Source organism: Piliocolobus tephrosceles, chromosome 3, assembly GCF_002776525.5.
Source record: "Piliocolobus tephrosceles isolate RC106 chromosome 3, ASM277652v3, whole genome shotgun sequence".
NCBI classification, from domain to species: domain Eukaryota; kingdom Metazoa; phylum Chordata; class Mammalia; order Primates; family Cercopithecidae; genus Piliocolobus; species Piliocolobus tephrosceles.
Genome location: NC_045436.1, coordinates 116,407,222 through 116,429,745, shown reverse-complemented (window position 1 = coordinate 116,429,745; position 22,524 = coordinate 116,407,222). Strand labels below are relative to the sequence as shown.

General features: G+C 36.5%; 1 protein-coding gene across 6 annotated transcripts in view; it reads right to left on the bottom strand.

Annotated features, from left to right (window-relative positions):
• Window positions 1-22,524, bottom strand: part of ANKRD17 (ankyrin repeat domain 17) — a 183,452-nt gene that overhangs the window by 141,386 nt on the left and 19,542 nt on the right. The window contains exon 1 of one of the 6 annotated variants that reach the window (XM_023198494.2): window positions 16,486-17,138. The exons of 4 other annotated variants lie outside the window; for them this stretch is intronic. Coding sequence is in view for 1 of the 2 variants with exons in the window: in XM_023198493.3 (XP_023054261.1) it covers window positions 4,677-4,730 (54 nt within the window). In the remaining variant the exon portion in view is untranslated. Of the gene's footprint in view, window positions 1-4,676; window positions 4,915-16,485; window positions 17,139-22,524 lie in introns of those variants that run through there. One more of the 6 variants, XM_023198493.3, reaches the window with a different exon arrangement.

Here is a 22,524-nt window from a genome sequence, read left to right as displayed (position 1 = left end):
AAAAAAAAAAAAAAAAAAAAAAAAAAAAAAAAGATACCAATGACAGACATTTCTTCTTCATCTTCTTCTGCACTTCTACCTCAGTGAGACAAAATTAGCTGGACTAATCTCTTTGAATTTCAAGCGCCTTGCACTGAAGGTACTCAACTAATGCAGTGGCTCACGCCTGTAATCCCACACTTTGGGAGGCTGCGGGACGCAGATCATGGGGTCAAGAGATTGAGACTATCCTGGCCAACACAGTGAAACCCCGTCTCTACTAACAATACAAAAATCAGCTGGGTGTGGTGGTGAGCGCCTGTAGTCCCAGCTACTCGGGAGGCTGAAGCAGGAGAATCGCTTGAACCCAGGAGGCAGAGGTTGCAGTGAGCCAAGATAGAGCCACTGCACTCCAGCCTGGCGACAGAGCAAGACTCCATCTCAAACAAACAAACAAAAACCACACACACACACACATTTCAATCTGTCCAACATTTCTCAATGTGATCCCAAAACTTCTTGATGAATGTAAAATATTACTTAGATCAACTCTAATAATTTACATATTTAGCTAAACTTTTCAGTCACTAGACCAACTTAGGTTCTAAGAGTCACTCCAACTTTTCCTAGTAAAAAATAGCACCATCGTCAAAATAAATACAAAACGTTAGAAATCTATGAAAGACTTACTGGTATAGTATAGAAATGATGTGCATTGCATATGACAATGTGTTTTACAGAATAAAAGGAAATATAGCATGTATCTGTCAAAAAAGTCTACTACATGGAGATTTGATATCATTACCAAAAATAGTTTTTATGGTAAAGAGCAAGTGGATTTCACTTGTTTGACCTAGAATTCACTATTTACCATTAGTCCACAATCTTGGCAATCAAAAGGAAATGATGCCTTCCTTGAGACTCTTTCAATTTTATTTAAAAAACAAAAACAGCTAAAATAAATACAGAGCAAGAAAAGGTTCCATAATAAACCTACTTAGTTTGCTTAAATCTGACCCTTAATTCAGTTCCAATCTAAAGGGTTCAGCCAAATCCTCAACCCACTGTCCATAGACAAAACCATAGAGAGTTGGAACTTTTACTTTATATACCACAACCTATAACATCAAGTACACATGAAGCTGGACATCCTGGCTTTAGATGACAAAAGAACAAGAATGAGTATGAGAGTTATTATTACACTTAACAATATAAACATTTTTATTTTCATAAAAATTCCTACTTTCTCAAAGCAAAACTATATCAAATACTATACCCAGAACAAAGAAATCTGAACTTAATCAAAATTAAAGGATGGAAATATCGGTGAAGATTTCGTATTACTAAGACTCCTAAAACTGGTTCAATTATAAATAACAACACTAAATATACAGTAACCAAGTTTCCGAAAAGATCTCTCAGTTGTTTCACGTTTTCATATAAAAAGCCAACATACAAACCACAGGTTTATCTACACAGTTCTTGGCAATGTAAATTCGAGGTATAAAATTGTAAGATATTTTTCCTCTTATTGATCATTCCAAGTACTACAATCCATTGTTACATATAATTTTACAGGAAAATCATCAAAATTCTAAAGTTATAATCATGCCTCAGGACAACATAAACAGAACAAGAAAAGAGATATTGATACGAGCTGTCAGCCCTTTTTCTGCCATCTGTATATGGCTACTTTCCTGGGTATTAGTTCCTTTTACAGAAGGTAGGCAGAAGGAACGGAAATACTTTGATGCCTTTGGTTTGGAGAAGAAAATTACTGTCTGGATTATTTGAATAAATGAAATAGCCAAGACACTCTATTTAATCCCTTGCCTTAGACTGTTGAAAAGCAATGATGTAAGTTGAAATCCACCTTTTCTAATTTTATTATACATTTTAGACGATATTTTACTTAAGATTTTAAAGGTCTAAATATTCAACTTAAATACATGTGGGCATATATAATCAGCAATCACAGTTTAAAAGGTAAGCCATAGTATTATGAGAAATCATTTGTGCTATGTTCACTAATGATACTGACTTTTTTAAAACTAATATTCAATAAGAGCACCTTTAAAAAGTTTATGATTCAGCCGGGCGCGGTGGCTCAAGCCTGTAATCCCAGCACTTTGGGAGGCCGAGACGGGCGGATCACGAGGTCAGGAGATCGAGAGCATCCTGGCTAACACGGTGAAACCCCGTCTCTACTAAAAAATACAAAAAAAACTAGCCGGGCGAGGTGGCGGGCGCCTGTAGTCCCAGCTACTTGGGAGACTGAGGCAGGAGAATGGCGTGAACCCGGGAGGCGGAGCTTGCAGTGGGCTGAGATTGGCCACTGCACTCCAGCCTGGGCAACAGAACCAGACTTCGTCTCAAAAAAAAAAAAAGTTCATGATTCAAAAGATCAAATTACAAAGGCAGGAAAAAAGAGTAACATTTATTCAATGTAAATAAGCCCATATGTTCAATAAATAAAACCACAAAGGTGAAAATTATGGTAATGAACTTCAAGTAGCTCAATATTAAGTACAATAAAAAAACTGTCACTGTGGTATACAGATGAACTTCATTATCCATTACTGGACATTTATTCAAGGAGTAATCCCTGCGGGGGATGGGGGGCTAGAGAATATATTTTTCTGGAAAGCTCATTATGTAATAAATATCTGTTTACTTGCAATATGAGGTGCTTTAGAAAACGGTACACTTATCTGCAAAGTTAGCAAATTTATTCTTTGCATTTTGTATTTTTAGCATTATGTCATTATGAGTACTTATAATTTTGGATAAGTCTCTTTTATTACTACTTAGAAAATGTTACCAAGATTGACAAATATTTAAGACAAATAATATTTTAAATAAAGAGAAAAAACTACTTACTTAGTATGATAGGATGCAACAGGTACATAGAAACTAAATTAAGATAAATTGAAAATTAGGAAAACTAAAATTGCAGAGGCTGTTTTAATAACTAGTAACATTGAATAAATAAGGTAATATGAAATCTTAACATGATATTAAACAATTTTTAATAGAAATAATAAAAAGCCAGTTGTTCAGGTAGCATTAAAAAAAACTATGCATAAGGCACAAAACAGTCCTCAAGTAGGATTTTCCTCAGAACATAAATAAGACTTCTAAAATGTGTTATATACTGAAGTTTTAAATGGCTAAGAAAAATTGTCAAATAGATTTATCAAAATCTCTAAAGTACACTTCTTTAAAATCTTAACCAAAAAATTTTTAAAGTAAATTAAAATGTAACACTAGAACTTTGTAATCTAATTAGGTTTGTTTAAACTGAACCACTAAAAAGTCATGTGGCCACTTGTAATTACTAAACTCCCTTGATGAAAGTTTATACTACTATTTCTAAGTAGATAATTTTATCACACATCTTTAAGGAAACTCACTAATAGTAACAAAGTAAAAAATAAAAGAGAAAAGAGAAAAGAATAAACATTAACCACAATTCAACTTAGACAACAGCTTTTAGGAAAGGGGAAAAAAGAGTACGTTGGCAGGTGTCTGCAAGGAGGTAGGTAATACAATGGAATCAGTTTTCATTCTGCAGAACCACCATGAGACTTGCTGCAATGTCAGCTCCGAGCACACACTGAGGGACTCCAGAAAATACTCATTGATCATGCAGCACTTTATAATGCGCATAGGCTTTTTTCTCCTGCTAACCCCGCCTAGCTTCCCTTTGCAGCTTCTTCTCTCAAGTGCTCTCCCCACAGTAAAATAATCTTCCTGAAGATGTGAAATAGTTAATAAATTATCTCAACAGTCTAAGTATTAGGAATACCACTCACCACCATGAAGCCTCTTTATCTGAATTACCCAATTTTTATTTATTGAAGGAAAAAAAAGAAAAACCCTACACAATCCCACAGATAAGAATATGAGACCTAAATACCTATACCTATAAATACAAATTTCTGATAGTATATACTACACTCAATGCCAAAAGCAATTATAGTTTCACTTTGACATGTATTTCCTTGGACTGATTTATACTCATATAGGATCTTATAAAATTTTTACAACCAGAAAAGAGAAAATATAATTTAAAATGTTCATGATTCAAAGTAGAGAAATTTTTTATAGATGGCTCTCTAGCATCAGTGCCCTAAATTTCAGGGTTTTAACATTTTTAATGTAATAATATGTTTTATAATAATCAGTCACATGAAAAATCTAGGACCAGTGTACCAGCTAAATTAAGCAATCAGATTAATATAAACATGCTTAGTTTAAAGCTAAAATAACCAGCTGTTTTTAATAGTTAACTGCAGCAAAGCTTTAGGCTTAGATATGTAAATGAATTCTAAGACATATGATACTAAACCTTACTCAAAGCTGCTTTGCAGACCCCACCTTCTAATGAGTTAATCTAAAGGTCACCACCAGCACAAGGCTTTTTATTAAGTCTGAGTCTCCCCTTTTTCCCTAGCAAACATACATCTACAATTTATGAAACATGAAGTTTAAACAAAATAATTATAGACGTCTATAGTAATCATGTGAACCAGTCTGAAACATTCTCACACGGAATAGGTCTGACCGTGTCTTGCTTTTATGCTCTGCCTCTCTTTGCTCTCTCCTCTAATCTATTCATCTGTAAAATAATTCCGGCAGATAAGATTTCTTTGTTCAGATTTCAACTTTCATTTCACTTACAAACCTAGCCCTACCTCAAGAATGTCTTCTAGAACATATGCTTCCATTTCAGCCGCTGTCTCCACCATGTTTTATCAAACTGCCATGTTTCTTACTGCACTATGATTAGATCATTGCCAGCAGGAACACTCCTCTGTGTCAGCAAGGGAACAGGAAATGGAATGTTCTATTACATGCCTAAAGCAGCTTAGCTGTTCACTAGCCAGGCATCTACCAAAAGAGCAGGGGGTGACTCACTGTGTATTTTTTAAAGATACAGAAGCTCTATTCCAAAGCAAACTTCTGTCAAGTAATTTTAACAGACAAAATAAAGTCTTTTATTTTACCACTTCAATTTTTAAAATCCTAAAATTTCAAAACAGAAATAACAACATATTTTTTAAAAAGCTATTTAACACGTCTGGCTTCCTGGTTGAACAAAAGAGGTTGAAGTGGGTTACGCAGCAATTTATCCTTAGTAAAACCTTGTAGTGAGATTAATGGCTGTATTAAAGATGCAAAGAAGGAGCCAAGTTAGAAATTTGCAACATCAGGCAAATGTATTATATAACATACATATTACAGTTGACTTCAGGGTTCAAAAATAATTATCCTAATGTAAATTTTTTTAATAGTAAATTGGTTTTTATAAACTAATCTGTTTATAAATACCTACAAGAACCAGGTTAACATTCAACTGATTTACAGTTCATAAAGCAAGCTATTAACATTTGATATATGCATTTTCTAGTAGTGCGTTTAACTTCATTTACTAACCAAAGAAATGGCCTGTTTTTTTCTTATAATAAATACTCTAAGAGACTAAAACATTCTAGATAAATGAAATATAGAGACACTAAATCTGGATCATCAAACAGCAAATAAAGTGAGTGACTGACAGTGGAGTCAATTTGTATCATATTCATTCCTGTAAGTGATCTTCCATTTAGTAAAACTTGTTAGATTGTCAAATTTCTTCCTTATACAACCTTGAATACGAAAAATATACTGAAAAAGGAACAATGGGCTGGGCGCAGTGGCTCACATCTGTAATCCCAACACTCTGTGGGGCTGAGGCAGGCAGATCATTTGAGGCCAGGAGTTCCATCGAGAGACCAGTCTGGCCAACATGGTGAAGCCCTGTCTCTACTAAAAACACAAAAATTAGCTGGGCGTGGTAGTGCATGCCTGTAATCCCAGTCACTCAGGTGGCTGCACGAGAATCACTTGAACCTGGGAGGTGGACGTTGCAGTTGTGCCACTGGCACCCCAGCCTGGGCAACAGAGCAAGACTGTCTTTAAAAACAAAAAGGAACAATGTTTTATGCTCTAAACTGAGAAAAGCCATGCAATGATGTGCATGACATTGCCGGTATTATACCCTCAAAGTGATGTCATGTTTTAGTGGAGATTTTGGAGTACTCTTGGGCCTCAATTTATTAATCATAAAATGGGATAATATTCATTCAACTTGAAGTATCAGAAACTGCTCTAGGTGCAGTCAACTAGACAGATATGGTTTCTTAACAGTTTATATGAAGATCAAATGATATGAAGTACCTACTACACGGTTTCTGGTATTTAGGAAATACCCATAGTGTGTCAAGCAATATATGAGTTCTTCTCTTAAAAAAAATAAACGTATTATTTAATCCTCATAACAACCCAGCTACGTCATAATTTTTAAACTACATTTTGCTTACTATATGCCATTTTAAGTGGTTGTTATATATTAATTCATTTAATTTTCACAGTAATCCTAAAAGGTATTATTATCATCTCTGTTTTACATATGTGGAAATGGGACAAAAAGAGGTTAAGCAACTTGCCCAATTATTTCAAGCTAAGCTAATTAAGTTGAAGAACTAAGATCTGAACCTAGGCAGTTTGCTCTAGACTGGAATCCATATCCAGAATCATCAACTATACTTCTTCCATGTGATAATCTCATTTTACGGACAAGGGAACCAAGTATCAGACAGGGCACACAGTTATACGGCAGAGTCAAATCCAGATGCAAATCCAGAACTGATTGCAAAGGCTATGCAGAATTAATGGCAAACAAATGACACTGTGTTTTACCTCATACCATACCTAGTGTTTACATTTAGGTATGGGTATGCCTGGCATTTGAAGGCTGTTCAAAGTAATTTCCATTGTTGAGACCTGGCTTCAAAAGAAACTACAAACTAGCTTTTGTTATTTCCTGCCTTCCAGGTCAATTCTTTCTATGCTTCAAATAAACTGCTCAATCTTTAGACTTAAGACAAGTCATCAACAAAGTTTCCCTTTCTCAAATTTTCCTCCAATGTTATCAAGCAATGATAGGTTTGAGTTCAAGGAACTGATGTTGGAACACTCTCCTTTTCCATAAGCCAAGAATAGGCCTTCCAAATCCTTTATCTGACAAGAAATGGGGGCCCCTAAGACTCAAGTTAATAAAACCATTCACTCTCCCCTTCTCTTCCATTCTAGGATCATGGGCTGCTTCTGTTTTTAACATCTACTGTTGTTTTTAACAATAAACACGTGATTATGGCTTTCTCACTGAATTATGGCTCTTTATCATTTATTATCTGTTTCCCTTACAGACTAGTAAAAAGCAGGCAACACTGTTGAAAGTAGGCAACACTATGGCCGGGTGAGGTGGCTCCCGTCTGTAATCCCAGCACTCTGGCAGGCCCAGACAGGCAGAACACCTGAGGTCAGGAGTTGGAGACCAGCCTAACAAGATGAAACCCCGTCTCTACTAAAAATACAAAAAACAATTAGCTGGGTGCAGTGGTTGGCGCCTGTAATCCCAACTACTTGGGAGGCTGAGGCAGGGGAATCACTTGAACCCGGGAGGTGGAGGTTGCAGTGAGCCGAGATGACGCCATTGCACTCCAGCCTGGGTAACAGGGCAAGACTCTGTGTCAAAAAAAAAGAAAAAAAGAAAGTAGGCAACACTTTATTCACTAATGCATATCTAGAGCCAGCACTCTCTGGCATAGAGCAGGTACTTACACTTTTTTTTTTTTTCTTCCTTTTTTCATTTTTTATTTTGAGGCAGAGTCTCGCTCTGTCGCCCAGGCTGGAGTGCAGTAGCACAATCTCGGCTCACTGCAACCTCCGCCTCCTAGGTGCAGGCAATTCTCCTGCCTCCGCTTCCCGAGTAGCTGGGACTACAGGCGCATGCCACTAGGTGAGCCTTTTTGTATTTTTAGTAGAAACGGGGTTTCACCGTGTTAGCCAGGATGGTCTCGATCTCCTGACCTAGTGATCCGCCTGCCTCAGCCTCCACAAGTGTTAGGATTACAGGTGTGAGTCACCGCGCCCGGCAGCAGTTTTTGATTAAATGAACAAATGTATGAATAAGAGAACTGTCTGATATCCACTACAGTATCCTAATACTTTTGAAATTATTGCTACTAATAGTAATAATTTCTTTTTTTCCTTTTTTTTTTTTTTTTTTTTTTGAGACAGAGTCTCGCACTGTCGCCTGGGTTGAAGTGCAGTGGTGCGATCCCGGCTCACTGCAACCTCTGCCTCTGGATTCAAGCGATTCTCCTGCCTCAGCCACCAGAGTAGCTGGGATTACAGGCGCCTGCCACCACGCCCAGCTAATTTCTTGTATTTTTAGTAGAGAAGGGGTTTCACCATGTTGGCCAGGCTGGTCTTGAATTCCTGACCTCATGACTCGCCTGCCTTGCCCTCCCAAAGTGCTGGGGTTACAGGCGTGAGCCACCGCGCCTGGCCCAATCGTAGTAATTTCTTTTTTCTTTCTTTTTTTTTTTTTGAGGCGGAGTCTCGCTCTGTCGCCCAGCCTGGAGTGCAGTGGAGCGATCTCCGCTCACTGCAATCTCCGACTCCTGGGCTCAAGTGATTCTCCTGTCTCAGCCTTCCGAGCAGCTGGGACTACAGGCACATGCCACAATTTCTAACAAAAGCATTTGTTCTTTTATTTTAGGTCACTGAAATAAGATATTAGAAGTACTGAATATAAACAGAATCTAAATTTCACATTTTCTGTAATTATTTGTTACACAGGAAAATATCCCCTTTAATTCTGTTTTCCAGTCCTTTTCATCAATATGATTACCGATGTCACTGCAGGATACCATGCACAAAAGGATATCAACTTTATATGTATTTGTCTAAAACCTGTCATCCTAAAAATGAGCCACCTTTCAGTTCAACTTAATTTTATTTTTGAGACAGGGTCTGGCTTTGCACTCCAGGTTGGAGTGCAGTGACGCAATCTCGGCTCACACCTGTCTCCGCCTCTGGAGTAGCTGGGAATACAGGCGCCCACCACCACGCTTGGCTAATTTTTGTATTTTTAGTAGAGATGGGGTTTCATCATGTTGGCCAGGCTGGTCTCGAACTCCTGACCTCAAGTGATCGTCTGCCTCGGCCTCCCAAAGTGCTAGGATTACAGGTGTGACCCACCATGCCCAGCCTCAACCTAATTTTATAGGCAAGAAAACTGTCTTCCCATTGGTCTAAAATGGATTTCAGTGGCACAAGACCTTTCATTATTTTGCCAATACCAAAAGTATTAAAGTAAACAGCAATTAACATATTAAGCTATGTAAACAAATGTAAACATATAAAAATAATTTAAAATAATAAAAGAAAATATTAACTGAAAATGAGATTCAAATATCCAAAATAAAGAGTGAAACCTTGGCCGGGTACGGTGGCTCAAGCCTGTAATCTCAGCACTTTGGGAGGCCGAGACGGGCGGATCACGAGGTCAGGAGATCGAGACCATCCTGGCTAACCCGGTGAAACCCCGTCTCTACTAAAAAAATACAAAAAACTAGCTGGGCGAGGTGGTGGGCGCCTGTAGTCCCAGCTACTCGGGAGGCTGAGGCAGGAGAATGGCGTAAACTTAGGAGGCGGAGCTTGCAGTGAGCTGAGATCCGGCCAATGCACTCCAGCCTGGGCCACAGAGCCAGACTCCGTCCAAAAAAAAAAAGAGTGAAACCTCTCATAAAAAAAGAAAGTAAAGGACAAAAAAGCTCAGTAAATTCCTAGATTGAATGAAAGAATCTTCCAAAATTGACAATTTTATTTAGGACCAGCATTGGTTTCCTTGAAGAAGGAAAAAGAAAACCAAAACAAAAAAATAAGTAGAAACGCGCTGACAAGCAAGCAACTCTGTTGTGCATGACTTAATACTTTGTTGTTTGTTCTCTTCACGTAAAACTTTAATAGAAAACTCCTTGTAAAGGAGTTTCATTCCCATCAATTTTTTAATTTAGGGAATGGTGAGGCTTCAAAATCCACATATTCAAACAAAACAAGGACAGACAACTGGTAGTAGGAAACATTTAATGATTTTGACCACTCACATCAACTACTAGAAAAAAACTAAAACAATCCTACCTCTTAAAATTATTGAATTTAATCATTACTTTATAGTATCTCTCCTTTTCTCTTTTCTACTGTGTAAATTATCGTAAAGCATAAGTATGAAACCCAAGTGTGAAACAGCCTAAACCAAGTATAAGTGAAAGATATTAAAGACTTAAACAGAATTTAAGTTAAAAGGCTAATACAATTTGGTAAGATTTCTGAAAGTCCATACTTTATTAAAACAACACATTCCCATGATTTTACCTTTTATTTCTCCTAAACTACTCATGCTATAAAATGACTGAGGAATCTAGATACATGTCTAATGTAGCACAAAATAAAGAATAAAAATATGCTTTTTATTACCATTATAGTTTATTTTCTTTATTAACTATAATTTTTATGTAAAAGTAATACATGTACATGGAAAGCATTCACAGTTTAAGAAAAGTAAACCTACCTCTTACCAAGCCATCCTAAGAGGCACAACCAGTTATTGTAATCTTCCAGAAATAACCTACATATTTCAAGCACATCTTAGGGTAACATTATTTTTTATACAGATGGACACTATTATGCATACTTTCTGTATCCCCATTTTAATATTTAATACTCCACACTTGCTTCAGAATATACACAAAGATCTCTTTGATTTTTGACAGCTGCTCAAATTTTCATTGCATAACTGCATAATGTATTTAACCAGTCCAGTAGGCATTTATGTTGTCTCTAATGTTCATAGTGTTGTATTTAAAATTTTAGATGTTACCCAATTAATTGCCTTCTAAAAAAGTTGAACTAATTTATACTGACAGTGAGTGAGACTGCTTGCTTCCCTACAAATATAAAGTGTTACTGACACAAGTCTATTAAAAATCCAGATCTGAAATCAATATTAGTTTTAAATCATGTATCCAGATTTATCCTTAGTTCTTCATCATTTCTACTTTTCAAGAATCACAAATCAAACTTACACCTCCTCTCATCTAACTTCAAAAAAATTTAAAAATCCTTATCAAAAAAATTACATAAATTCATTCTCTGACAAATTAAGAACTTCAACTGTTTAAAAAAAAAAAAAAAACCTCAACCACAATGCAGAATCTATATATATACAGCTGAGATACAGCTGGAGAAGAGAGAAGAATGGGGAGTCCAATTATCTACCCTTAAAAAAAAAAATCTACTTCTGACAAAATACAAATTCCCTCCAATATTTAATGGGCTCTTTAACCTAGGAGTAAGTTGTGAAAAGATGCCTCTGCCAGAATTTAGTATTTTAAAAACCCAAAATTGTTTGGGAAATATTTGGGTATATTCTCACTAAATAAAATACTGCTGGATACATTTATTTCTTTGCCTTCTACATTTATGTTCAAATTACTCTTTTTAAAGCATGAAATTCTAAAGTAATCCATGATATTAAAAAAATCTAATGTACAAGAATACAGGGCCACACATAAACAATTTTTATGAACACAAAAAGCACTAAACAGGTTCTATCTCAGTTTCTTGGCATAGATTCCAGGTCTAACTTTGATGATTACATTTAAAAATAAGAATGATTAAGCCTTCACCAGAACTGCCAAAATAAGACAGTTGAACATGCTTCAAGAAATGTGGAAGACTATCTAAAGGATATATGTAAGAAAGGACTAAGTTAAAATACATAAAACTGTAACATTACAAATAAAATAATGCAACGCTGTATCCAGTAGTATATTCTAAATATAAGGAAGGGTAGGGAGGGTATGTATTGTTTTGTAATGTTCAAATAATTAGAGTTTTTTTGTTTGTTTGTTTAAACATTGTTCTCAAGACTCATACTATAAAAATCCCCAGTACAATTTTTTTGTAAGATCATCATTAGCATTTTGATAATTGATTTATACAAACATTTACTGAGTGCTTACTAGGTGGCAGGGTTTATACTATAAACACTAGATAAAGAATGGCAAATAAAATTAGTCCACCTCCAAGAGGCTGTAATCTAGAACTCAATCCTGATTCTTGATAATGTTTAATACTAAAAACTTCAATGATTTTGTTCTCTAATTGGTCCCCTTCCCATTCTTTTCTAATCCAACTAATAAATGAAATCTGAAATTCAACCTAGAAAAGTACAGAAGAGAATTATATTTAGATACAAAACGTTTCATCCAGATGTGTCCTATGTACAGAAAGAAATACAAGCATAGTCTTGTCCCAACATAAGTAATGTACTAAACAAAGTAAGAAACAAAGCAATGCTGCCTCTTTTCACATCCCCAGTAATAGTTGTGTCTGTTGGACACTTGAATTTGTTGTCTCTACCCATGGTGGGTCACACCATGAATTCATCCTTTTTCTAGTATTTCACAATAGATTCTATGTACACAAAACTGATAAAATATTGTTTATAATCAACCCTCCCATTTGTCTGAATTGTACATTTTCAAATAAAAATAAAAACAAGTGCATCCATAACAGAAATTACTTATTTCAACGTTTTTGATTTTAAATAAGTTAAATCTATTGATGATACAGCATTTTCAACCTCGTCAGCAACACATCTGCCCTCCGCTCGAAAGCAAGTATCTACCAACAGAAAGAAATACACCACACACATTTACACACACACACACAAAATGGGGGTCTAGGGGACCTGGGGATAAAAATGTAAATTACAAGAAAAAGTTTAAATCTAAAGACAATTTTCTTGAGTCACCAGTTTTTACCACTCTGGGGGAATGAAGAAACAGTTCCAAGTAACTCAAGATAGCATCAAGGGCATGGAAAATAATCAGGAAGTAAAAACTACCCAAGTAACCATGGAATCTCATTGCTATCACTGGCTCTCCTCTGGTTCCTTAATGGTCTGGGGTCCCTGACAAGCTCCAATCAGTCTGGTCTCAAGCTATCTGTTACCACTCTGTACTCTGCTATTTCCAGGCTAATCTATTCATAACAAACCTTGAATGGTTTTCCTGCAAGCAATTATTTAAAGATATAACTCTTGCAAGCAATTATTTAAAGTACCAAAAGACTGCCTGTGATATCATGAAATATACATTTGGTCTTTGGTCTTAAACCAGTTTCCTGGCATAAACTCCTAAAATCTTTGGAATCTTCAAAGTGGTTATGTGGCTTCCTCTATGCTAAGATTTGACTGAAGACTGACAGGCCCTAAGTAGCTTCAGGATAAGGGCTGGTTAGCAGAAAGACCAAGGGAAGATTAAACGGTTGGGATTTTCAGCCCCGCCTCCCATCCTCCAAAAAGGGGAGACTAAAAGTGAAATCGATCCCCAACGGCCGATGGTTTAATTAATCATGCCTATGTAATAAAGTCTCCATAGAAGTCCAAAAGGACAGGGTATGAAGGGCTTCCGGAGAGCAGAACACAGTGGAAGTTAGTGGAGGGTGGCACACCCAGAGGGCAGAATTTCCATGCCGCTTGTCCCATACCTTACCCTATGCATCTCTTCAGCTGTATCCTTTGTAATAACTTTTACAATAAAGTGGTAAACATAAGTGTTTCCCTGAGTTCTGTGACCCACTTAGTAAATTAATCAAACTCAAGAAGGGGATCATGAGAACCCTGATTTATAGTCAGTGGGATACACAATGGGTCCTCAGCAAAGATGAGAGGGCTAGGTATATAAGATCAGCCACATCTTTAGAAGGAAGGGGGGGAAAAGGCAATTTCTATTTCCACCTTCCTTATTCTAGCTCTTCCAGGAGCCATACCTGCCTCCAGTAGTTGTAGGCACCTTGATCACATGACTTCCATCTTAAGGACAAACTAAGTTTCTAATCTTGGTCCTTAGTCCATCAGAGAAAATGTCATCTTATTTAAGAGGCACTGGAAGGAAGTAGGCCTCAGAATTTTGCAGTTTTTTGTACTTTCAAATTTTTCACAATAAACACTGTGAAATGTTTGTGACAGGCATAATCAAAAAACTCTCTTTAAAAAGAGTTTCCTGTCAAATTTCATGGAAAGGGTTCAGAAATTAACACTCAAAATTGAGCGTGCAAGCCAGTCAAGAAAGAATTAGGCATCTTACACAAAAAGAGTCACATTTATATTCTACACAACTTTCTAATTTCCTAGAATTAATCCCTGTGTCCTCTATTTCTACCTCAGACAATTTCCAAACATCATGTGGCCCAGGAATATATTTACTTCATAAAGAGCAGTATTAAACAACTAGGTAGAGGCCACCACACATCCGCAATCCCCCTCACCGCTTTTATTTTTTTTTATTTTTATTTTTTTTTGAGACAGAGTCTCACTCTGTTGCCCAGGCTAGAGTGCAGTGATATGATCTTGACTCCCTGAAACTTCCGCCTCCTGGGTTCAAGCAATTCTCCTGCCTTGGCCTCCCAGGCAGCTGGGATTACAGGTGCTGGCCACCATGCCCAGCTAATTTTTGTATTTTTAGTAGAGACACGATTTCACCATGTTGGCCAGGCTGGTCTCAAACTCCTAACCTCAAGTGATCTGCCTGCCTTGGCCTCTCAAAGTGCTGGGATTACAAGTGCGAGCCACTGTGCCCAACCTTGCTATCTTTTTAACATTATAAATGTGATGCATCCACTTAGGGTTTTTAAGAAATTCAAAGGCTACAAAGGCACAAGATGAACCATAAGTCTTGCTACTCTCCTGCATCAAAATGGCAAAATACATGTTACATCATTAATAGACTTCTAGTACAGGTACCAGTTTAACTTTAATGCCACTTTGCTTTCATATCTTGATTCACCAAATTGTATATGCTTGTTATCTACTGACCACTGAAGAAATGAGCACTGACCCTTCATTTGTTGCCCTCCATCTCCTAATTTTATAGATTGCTATTTTTATATTATAAAGGTTTATAAGGCATTCTATTCCATAACTATAATTAAGCCCATTTTATATATTTTCCAGGTTGATTCTAAAACGGAAAATCAATAAAGTACACTTACAATGTGATTATATAAATAGTAGTCACTAAAGGAAATGTAATTTTATGTTGTTTAGACATTACTAGTTGAAGAAATGTTCATGGATTCCAGACTAATAGAACTTGAATTTCCTTCTAACTTTCTTCAGTTCTTTTTGAAGGCCCAAGATTGCCACAGTAGCTATTTCTTCCCACTCACCCTCCCATCCCCCCACTACCACCATGTCCTCTACCTTGGGATTATTTTTTCATTGTGCTACTGTATCTTAAATATGTTCATACAAAGTACATAGCTTTTTCCCAGTATAGAAAATGCAATTGTTCTCACATGATAAAATAGTGGGGCTGGGTAGAGAAAACGTAGGTCAAAATCTATTGTCTCTCAAACAGTGAAGTCACTGTTCCACTGCCTTCAAGCATTCAGCATGACTGCTAAGAACTTATTTATTTGATTTTCCATATTTATTTCCCTCTCTCTGGCAATAATTTTGGAATCTTCTTATTCTTAAGAGTTCTAAAATTGTGGATCTTTTTTCATTCATTTTGGCTGTAACTAGATGGGCTCTTTCAATCTGAAAATTCATTACGTTTCTACAGCTCAGGAAATTTTCTTCAATTATTTCTTTCATCATTCTCTCCTTCCCATGGTTCCTAATCTCTTGCTTTTAGAACTCATATTTATGGAAGTGAAAAACTGTGATATATTTTCCATGCTTCTTTAATTTTCTCTCAAGTTTTTCCAGATTTTTTTCTCTCTTGATTTACATATGCAGACAGTTCCTCCTCTTAATTCCAAAATCAACAATTCAGTCTTGATTCATGCTAAAATTTTATTTATCTTATCAATTAAAATTTTTCTTTATAATTTTCAAAACCTTTTCTAGTTCTATGCCCCCTTTTTAATGCAGCTATAACTAAACATTATGTATTCTTAAATTTTAAATAAAATACCAATTACACTTTTCTTTGAAGTATTCTTCTGAATTATAGCTGAGGTTGGTTGTTCTTTTATTCATCTTAATCTTCTTTCATCCTCTTGATTCTCCTCAATTGTCTGATTATCCCTGTCTGTTTATATTTGCAAATGAAAGATTACTTTAGAATATATAGAGTGTAAGAGCTTTCCCTGAGGTTTTTGTTTTCCTAAGTGGCTTCTCCTTTAAATGGAAGAACAGTACAATTTAAGCAGGTAGGGCATGTGAATATGCAGGTACCCCAGAAAGGTACCTGGATAGGAAGTCAAGTTGGCTGGGAACAGACAAAACCGTTTTTCTCCTGAGGTAGTATAGTGCCTCCACTTCTCTCTCAGGTTCTAATGCCTGAGTAGATGCCCATACTAAACTGCCGGCCTACTTTCTTAAGAGAATGATTCTGAAACTTCAGGCCTAAGAGTGGGTATCATAGTTGTTTAGGCTGGAGAAAGGGTAGAAGGGAAGCCCAACTGACCTAGCACTGTGGAAAAGAAGTCTTAAGAAAATTATTGATTATTACCCAACTGCCCACTACTACTGATTTGTGTTTGTTGACTCCAAGTTTGGAGCCATTCCAAGGTTTCCCTGGGAAAACCTGAGCTTACCTCTGTTATCTTGGGTTCCAGTTTCCTCTGGGATTTTGCTGTCAATCCGATTCCATGAACTTTCTATCTTCTTCAAAATTTCTTGGTCCTCTGATGGTACCTGTAGTGGACTGTGAACTGTAATTTTACTGTTCAACATGTTTTCTCCCTAACCCCTTTTGCTAATAACATCATCCCTCTTTTTTATGGGGAATGTATTCATGTGCTTTGGGTAGAGGTGAGCCTTCCCAGCCACCACAGGAGTGGCCACATTACCTAGGTCTGGCTAGTATATCCCATTCCCATCTCCTTTGACTGACAGTCATCTTTGGCTGAAAATAAAGCTGATACAGAAAGAAACGCAGACCAAAAATGTTGAGACAGTAACAGGGTTGCAGTCATACTACTAACACTACTCAAGTTTAGATTCATCTATGCACCTAAGTTGCAGTTTCTTTCCTCCCTCCCCACATACACCCAAGTACACATTAAAGTTATAGAGCTGATGAGGTCCTTTTGTGCCTTTTAAGGGTAGTCTGACTAATATAATAACATCTGTTCCTGCTTTTCAGAATTATGACTTAATTCAATCTTTCAACAATATCAGTGGGACATTTAGAAGAAAATAAATTAAAGGAATGTACTAAATCCACCGTCTTTTTAAAATTTCAGTCAATAACTATAAAAAAACCTGAATAAATTAAGTTATACCTTTAAAATTTGTTAAACATACAATAAGGAAATAGCTATAAATTTTATTTAGAACATTTTGTTATCTCTTTACTAGTTTTCTTCTAAGTCAGGATTCCAAAAGTTTCAGAAAGAAAAAGAAGGAAAAGGGGAAGGTTGGTAATGATTTAAAATTTTTTATTTTCTTTTTTCTGTTTTAATAGACACAGGGTCTCACTATGTTTCCCAGGCTGATTTCAAATTCCTGAGCTCAAGCAATCCTCTTGCCTCAGCCTCCCAAAGTATTGGGATTACAGGCGTGAGCCACCACACCCAACTACAATGTAAAATTTTCTAGCAAATTATTATTTTTTAAAACTCTCTTATATATGACAGAAACCTCTCAAAGAAAAATTCTGTAGTTACTGTTGCAATTACTGGGGAAAGAGTAGGGGGAAAGGCTAGTCAATAACTCCTCAATGGATAAAAAACAAAATCTAGTACTCCTTTTTCAGACAGGGTTTCACTCTGTCACTAGACTGGAGTGCAGTGGTTCCATCATTGCCACTGTAACCTTAAATTCCTGGGCTTAAGCAATCCTCTTGCCTCAGCCTCCCAAGTAGCTAGGACTACTAGTACATGCCACCACACCCACCGAATTTTTAAATTTTTGTTGAGATGGGTTATTGATATGTTGACCAGTTAGTCTCAAACTCCCAGCCTCAAGCAATCCTTCTGTCATGGCCTCCCAAAGGGCTGTCATTACAGGTGTGAGTCACTGCACCTAGCCTGAAATCCAGTACTCTTGAGCTAAGGTTCATATTGCATGGTTCACACCTCACATATCTACGCCTCAAAAACTCTACACCCCTCAATTGGCAAAATGTTGTACGATGTATTTAAGTAAATGTTGGAGAAGAATAGGTCTACATTTTTCATTACAATCTAACTAAAGTCCATGACCTAAAAAAGTAAAGAAAATTGATCCTGACTGAAAAAAAAAAAAAAAAAAAAAGACAACTTCATTCCAAAATATTACATAAGAACTAAATCCAGAATGCAGTAAAATGTCAAAATAAGTAATAAATTACCTCCAACACAGAATAGTGTGCCAAATAATGTAGATTACCTCCATTCTTTAGCAAGACTCTGTTAAAAATAAATCATTATCCCTAAGGTAGATGAAGACAACAAGGTTAAGTAGTAACCGTCCCCAAATCACACAGTATTAAAGCAGGATTCAAAAGCAACTTGCCCAACTTGATTTCAAACTGTTTCCATACCATGCTTTTTCCAGGAGAAATAGTATAAGAAAAGAAATACAAAGGCATTGGGTTATTTCAGAATTAAATGTAACTTTTTTGAAGCACAGAAATTGTGAAGTATTCATATGCCTGTGGTTTAATGAAATTGGAATCTGGCCCTTCTTCCTACTTGCTCTCTGATCAAGGTTTTCAGAAAAACTTCTGCTTATGGTAGTGAGGTCAGGAAGACCTTAGTATTTAATTAAGATATATGAATCTTAACATTATCTAGGTTGCCTAAGCCAATGGTACCTTGGCCAAGCAAAGCTGTTCTTCTGGGATCCCTAGGATACAAAACAAAACTGCTCATGCAGAGAAGACAAAAAGCTGCAATACCAAGCCTGTGTTTTTTATGTGTTAGCATAAAAGACAAAAGGATCTGGTGATTAAGCTAAAGTAGATTAAGAACCTCCTCATATGAAAAGACAGCTCACATACTAAGGCACATTCACAGCTTAAATCATATTATAGTACTTCGATCTGGCCAAGAGAAGCCAGGTACTGAAGTTTGGGTTGCAGCAAGAAAGCTGGACTGAGTGGTAGAGAGGATCTTGGACTGTGAGGTGGGAATCTGGATGCAGAGTAAGAAAAGGAAGAAAAGGTACAAGTGAAAGGCATCCACAAAGTGAGTTAAGAGATACATTCTAAAGGTCCTGAGATTTAGAAAACAGCATGATCAAATCTTTGCCTTCATACTTTTCATTTTATCTAGAACCCTAGTATTATCTGCTAAACCTACAGCAGAGACATCATAGGCATATGGTTTGCTTTCACATTCCCAGAAAAGGACCTAAGAGTAAGAAAAGGATGTGCATTTCCCATAACCCTTATCTCTCCCTCTTTATTAACAGTATGATAAAGTACTACAAATTGTTAAGTTCTCAAGGAATTTAAGAACATATTCTATATAAATTCTAAAAACTTAATAAATTCAGAATATAATCTGAAAAATGGCCTCTAATCCAAACAACTATTATGTGAACTCTTTATTACAGAATCCCAACCCCTTATCTACTATCAGCTCCACCTAAAACAATTAACCAAAATGCACAATTGGAACTGAAAATATTTACTAGCAATCTATAAATTCAATAAGATAACTAAATTTAATAGAATTAGAAATTTAAAATAAGGGATTTTTCCTAAATAAAAAACAAATAGCCAACCACCTAAGTAGTCAGAATTTTCACAAGGTTATTTTTATTCATACTTCAGTTTTAACAATTAATTTATGAAAATCCTTATAGGTCACAAACATTTTCACAAGCATTAGGTCACCTAACCTCCCTCAAAAGAAAGTATTACCAGGCCCCTTTTATGGGAGACTGAGATATTTAGTTCTTACATGTCACACTTACTTAACAGCATGAATTAAGAGGTATAGGAGGGTCTAAAACAGCATTCTTCCCACTTCACATTTTGAGCGGTTACTGTAACAGGTCATCTACAAGGTATGTATTTTGATTTGATGTTTCAAAAATAGTGAAGAGTAACATACCCATTTATTCCATCTGTGAAATCCATCCCAAGATCAATCCATGAATTTCCCCAAGACAGGGTTTAGGGAAACAAGATGAAATAAAACAGAGCAGTATTAACTAGCTACATTCAGGTAATGTGTTTTGGAGTAAGGAGGTCTTCCACAACTCTCCTTACTCCATCATTTCTCTCTGGTTATTCTACTTGGGGATAGGTCACCATACACAAATTTGAGTAAGATGGTATTCATGTAATCTGTAAAGAGGACCTAGAAGCAAGATGAAATGGCTAGTGAACTCTACAATGCATACAAAACATATTTCTTGAGCAAAGGGAGGCCATAAAAGGATAGTAAGGAGGTAGTACAGTATGAGTTAAGAAAGCAGACTTTCATATGAGACTACCCATGCTGATATTCCATTTCCATCATTTACTGTGACCTTGAACAAGTTACTTATTCTTTGCCTTGATTTTTTCAACTATAAAATGTAGATACTATGTACCTCTTAGAATTGGGAAGATTAAATGATATGCAGCAGTGTAATACACATAAACCAATTAGAATTGTGGCCAGCACATAGTAAGCACTCACTAAACTATTATTGGGGTTAAAATTATTCAACGTGCTAGGTGTGGCAAACACCTTCAGGAAAGAGGTGATATATGATCTGGCCCTTTTATGGATAAAGTAGTCAACAGAGAGGGATATCCAAAAAGAACAGATACAAACATGGCTTAAAAGTTGATGTTTGACCTAGCAGATCCTATACCACTACAAAATCACTAGTTTCTAAATATGGTGCTGACACACACAATAAAATGTCAGTTACAGAAACAGATTCCCATACCTTTGGTCTAGCAGTTTTACCTCTGGAATATATCTTACCACAATACAGAAACAATATAAAAGAGTCCACTTCAGTATTGTTTCTAACAGCAGAACTTTGGACACAACCAAAATTTCCATAAGCAATTAAGTCCTGATACCTGACAAGGGAATACTCACAGCCATTTAAAGGAGTAAGATAACTATATGTGTATTAACATGAAAAGAATCTATGATGGACTATTAATTTAAAAAGAAAGTTTCAAACAATATTTTTATAATGATCTCATTTATGCAAAACAAAATTACATAGATACACCTGTATATGTGTGAAAATGCACAGAAAAAGGCATAGGATTACATACACTTAAAATTTATACCTACAGATATAAAAAATCTTCAACTCTTATTCTGTATCTTTCTCTACTGTTTAATTTTCAGTTCACATTTACTACAGATTTAATAAAACTGGAAAAAGATAATGCAATTGTCCTTTAAGATTCCTCCAATATAAAAAAATTAAATGGATAAAAACGAAACATTACTCACAGTTTAACATTTGGTGAAAACTTTAGACAAGTTTGGTTTAAAGGATATCACCCCCTCAATAGAATTAAATTTATCTACATTGTACCTTAAAAGGATATTATCCCCTCAATAGAATTAAATTTATCTACATTGTAACTTATACAAGCTCTTCTTTTTTGACATTTTCTGAACAGCAACTATGTAAGTTTTAAATCACTCCTAGTTCATTTGAAATATATAAAGTAACCAGTGAAACTTTGTTCTTTAAAGAACATTGGAAAGATAGTGCAGAGAACTACAAAACAATCATAGTTTATAGGTCCTGCAATAATAATGTATAGAGATTTTCAAGTTCAAAGACAACCTAAGGACATCGTCAAATCAGTAAGAACACTATATAGATGCTGGCATTGCTTACATCTTCTTCATAAAAGTACTTCTTTACTAGAATCTGTAAGGGAGGGAAGGAGGAAAGAAAAAAAAAATGTCAAGCCTGTTTAGAGGTTTAAGCAATAAAAGAAGAAAAACTGCTTCAAAAGATCACTGACGGCCAGGTGCGGTGGCTCAAGCCTGTAATCCCAGCACTTGGGGAGGCTGAGACGGGCGGATCACGAGGTCAGGAGATCCAGACCATCCTGGCTAACACGGTGAAACCCCATCTCTACTAAAAAATACAAAAAACTAGCCGGGCGAGGTGGCGGGTGCCTGTAGTCCCAGCTACTCAGGAGGCTGAGGCAGGAGAATGGCCTAAACTCGGGAGGCGGAGCTTGCAGCGAGCTGAGATCTAGCCACTGCAGTCCAGCCTGGGCGACAGAGTGAGACTCCGTCTCAAAAAAAAATTAAAAAAAAAAAAAAAAAAAAAAAAAAAAAAACTAGCCGGGCGGGGTGGCGGGTGTCTGGAGTCCCAGCTACTCGGGAGGCTGAGGCAGGAGAAACCAGGTGTAAACCCCGCAGGCAGAACTTGCAGTGAGCTGAGATCCGGCCACTGTACTCCAGCCTGGGTGACAGAGCAAGACTCCGTCTCAAAAAAAAAAGAAAAAGATCACTGACTTGGCTGGGCACATGGGCTCATGCCTGGAATCCTAGCACTCTGAGAGGCCAAGGCAGGAGGATCACTTGAGCCCAGGAGTTCTAGAATAACTTGGGCAACATATTAAGACTATCTCTACCAAAAAAAAAAAAAAAAATTAGCTAGGCATGGTGGCATGCACCTGTAGTCCCAGACACCTGGGAGGTTGAGTTGGGTGGAACCCT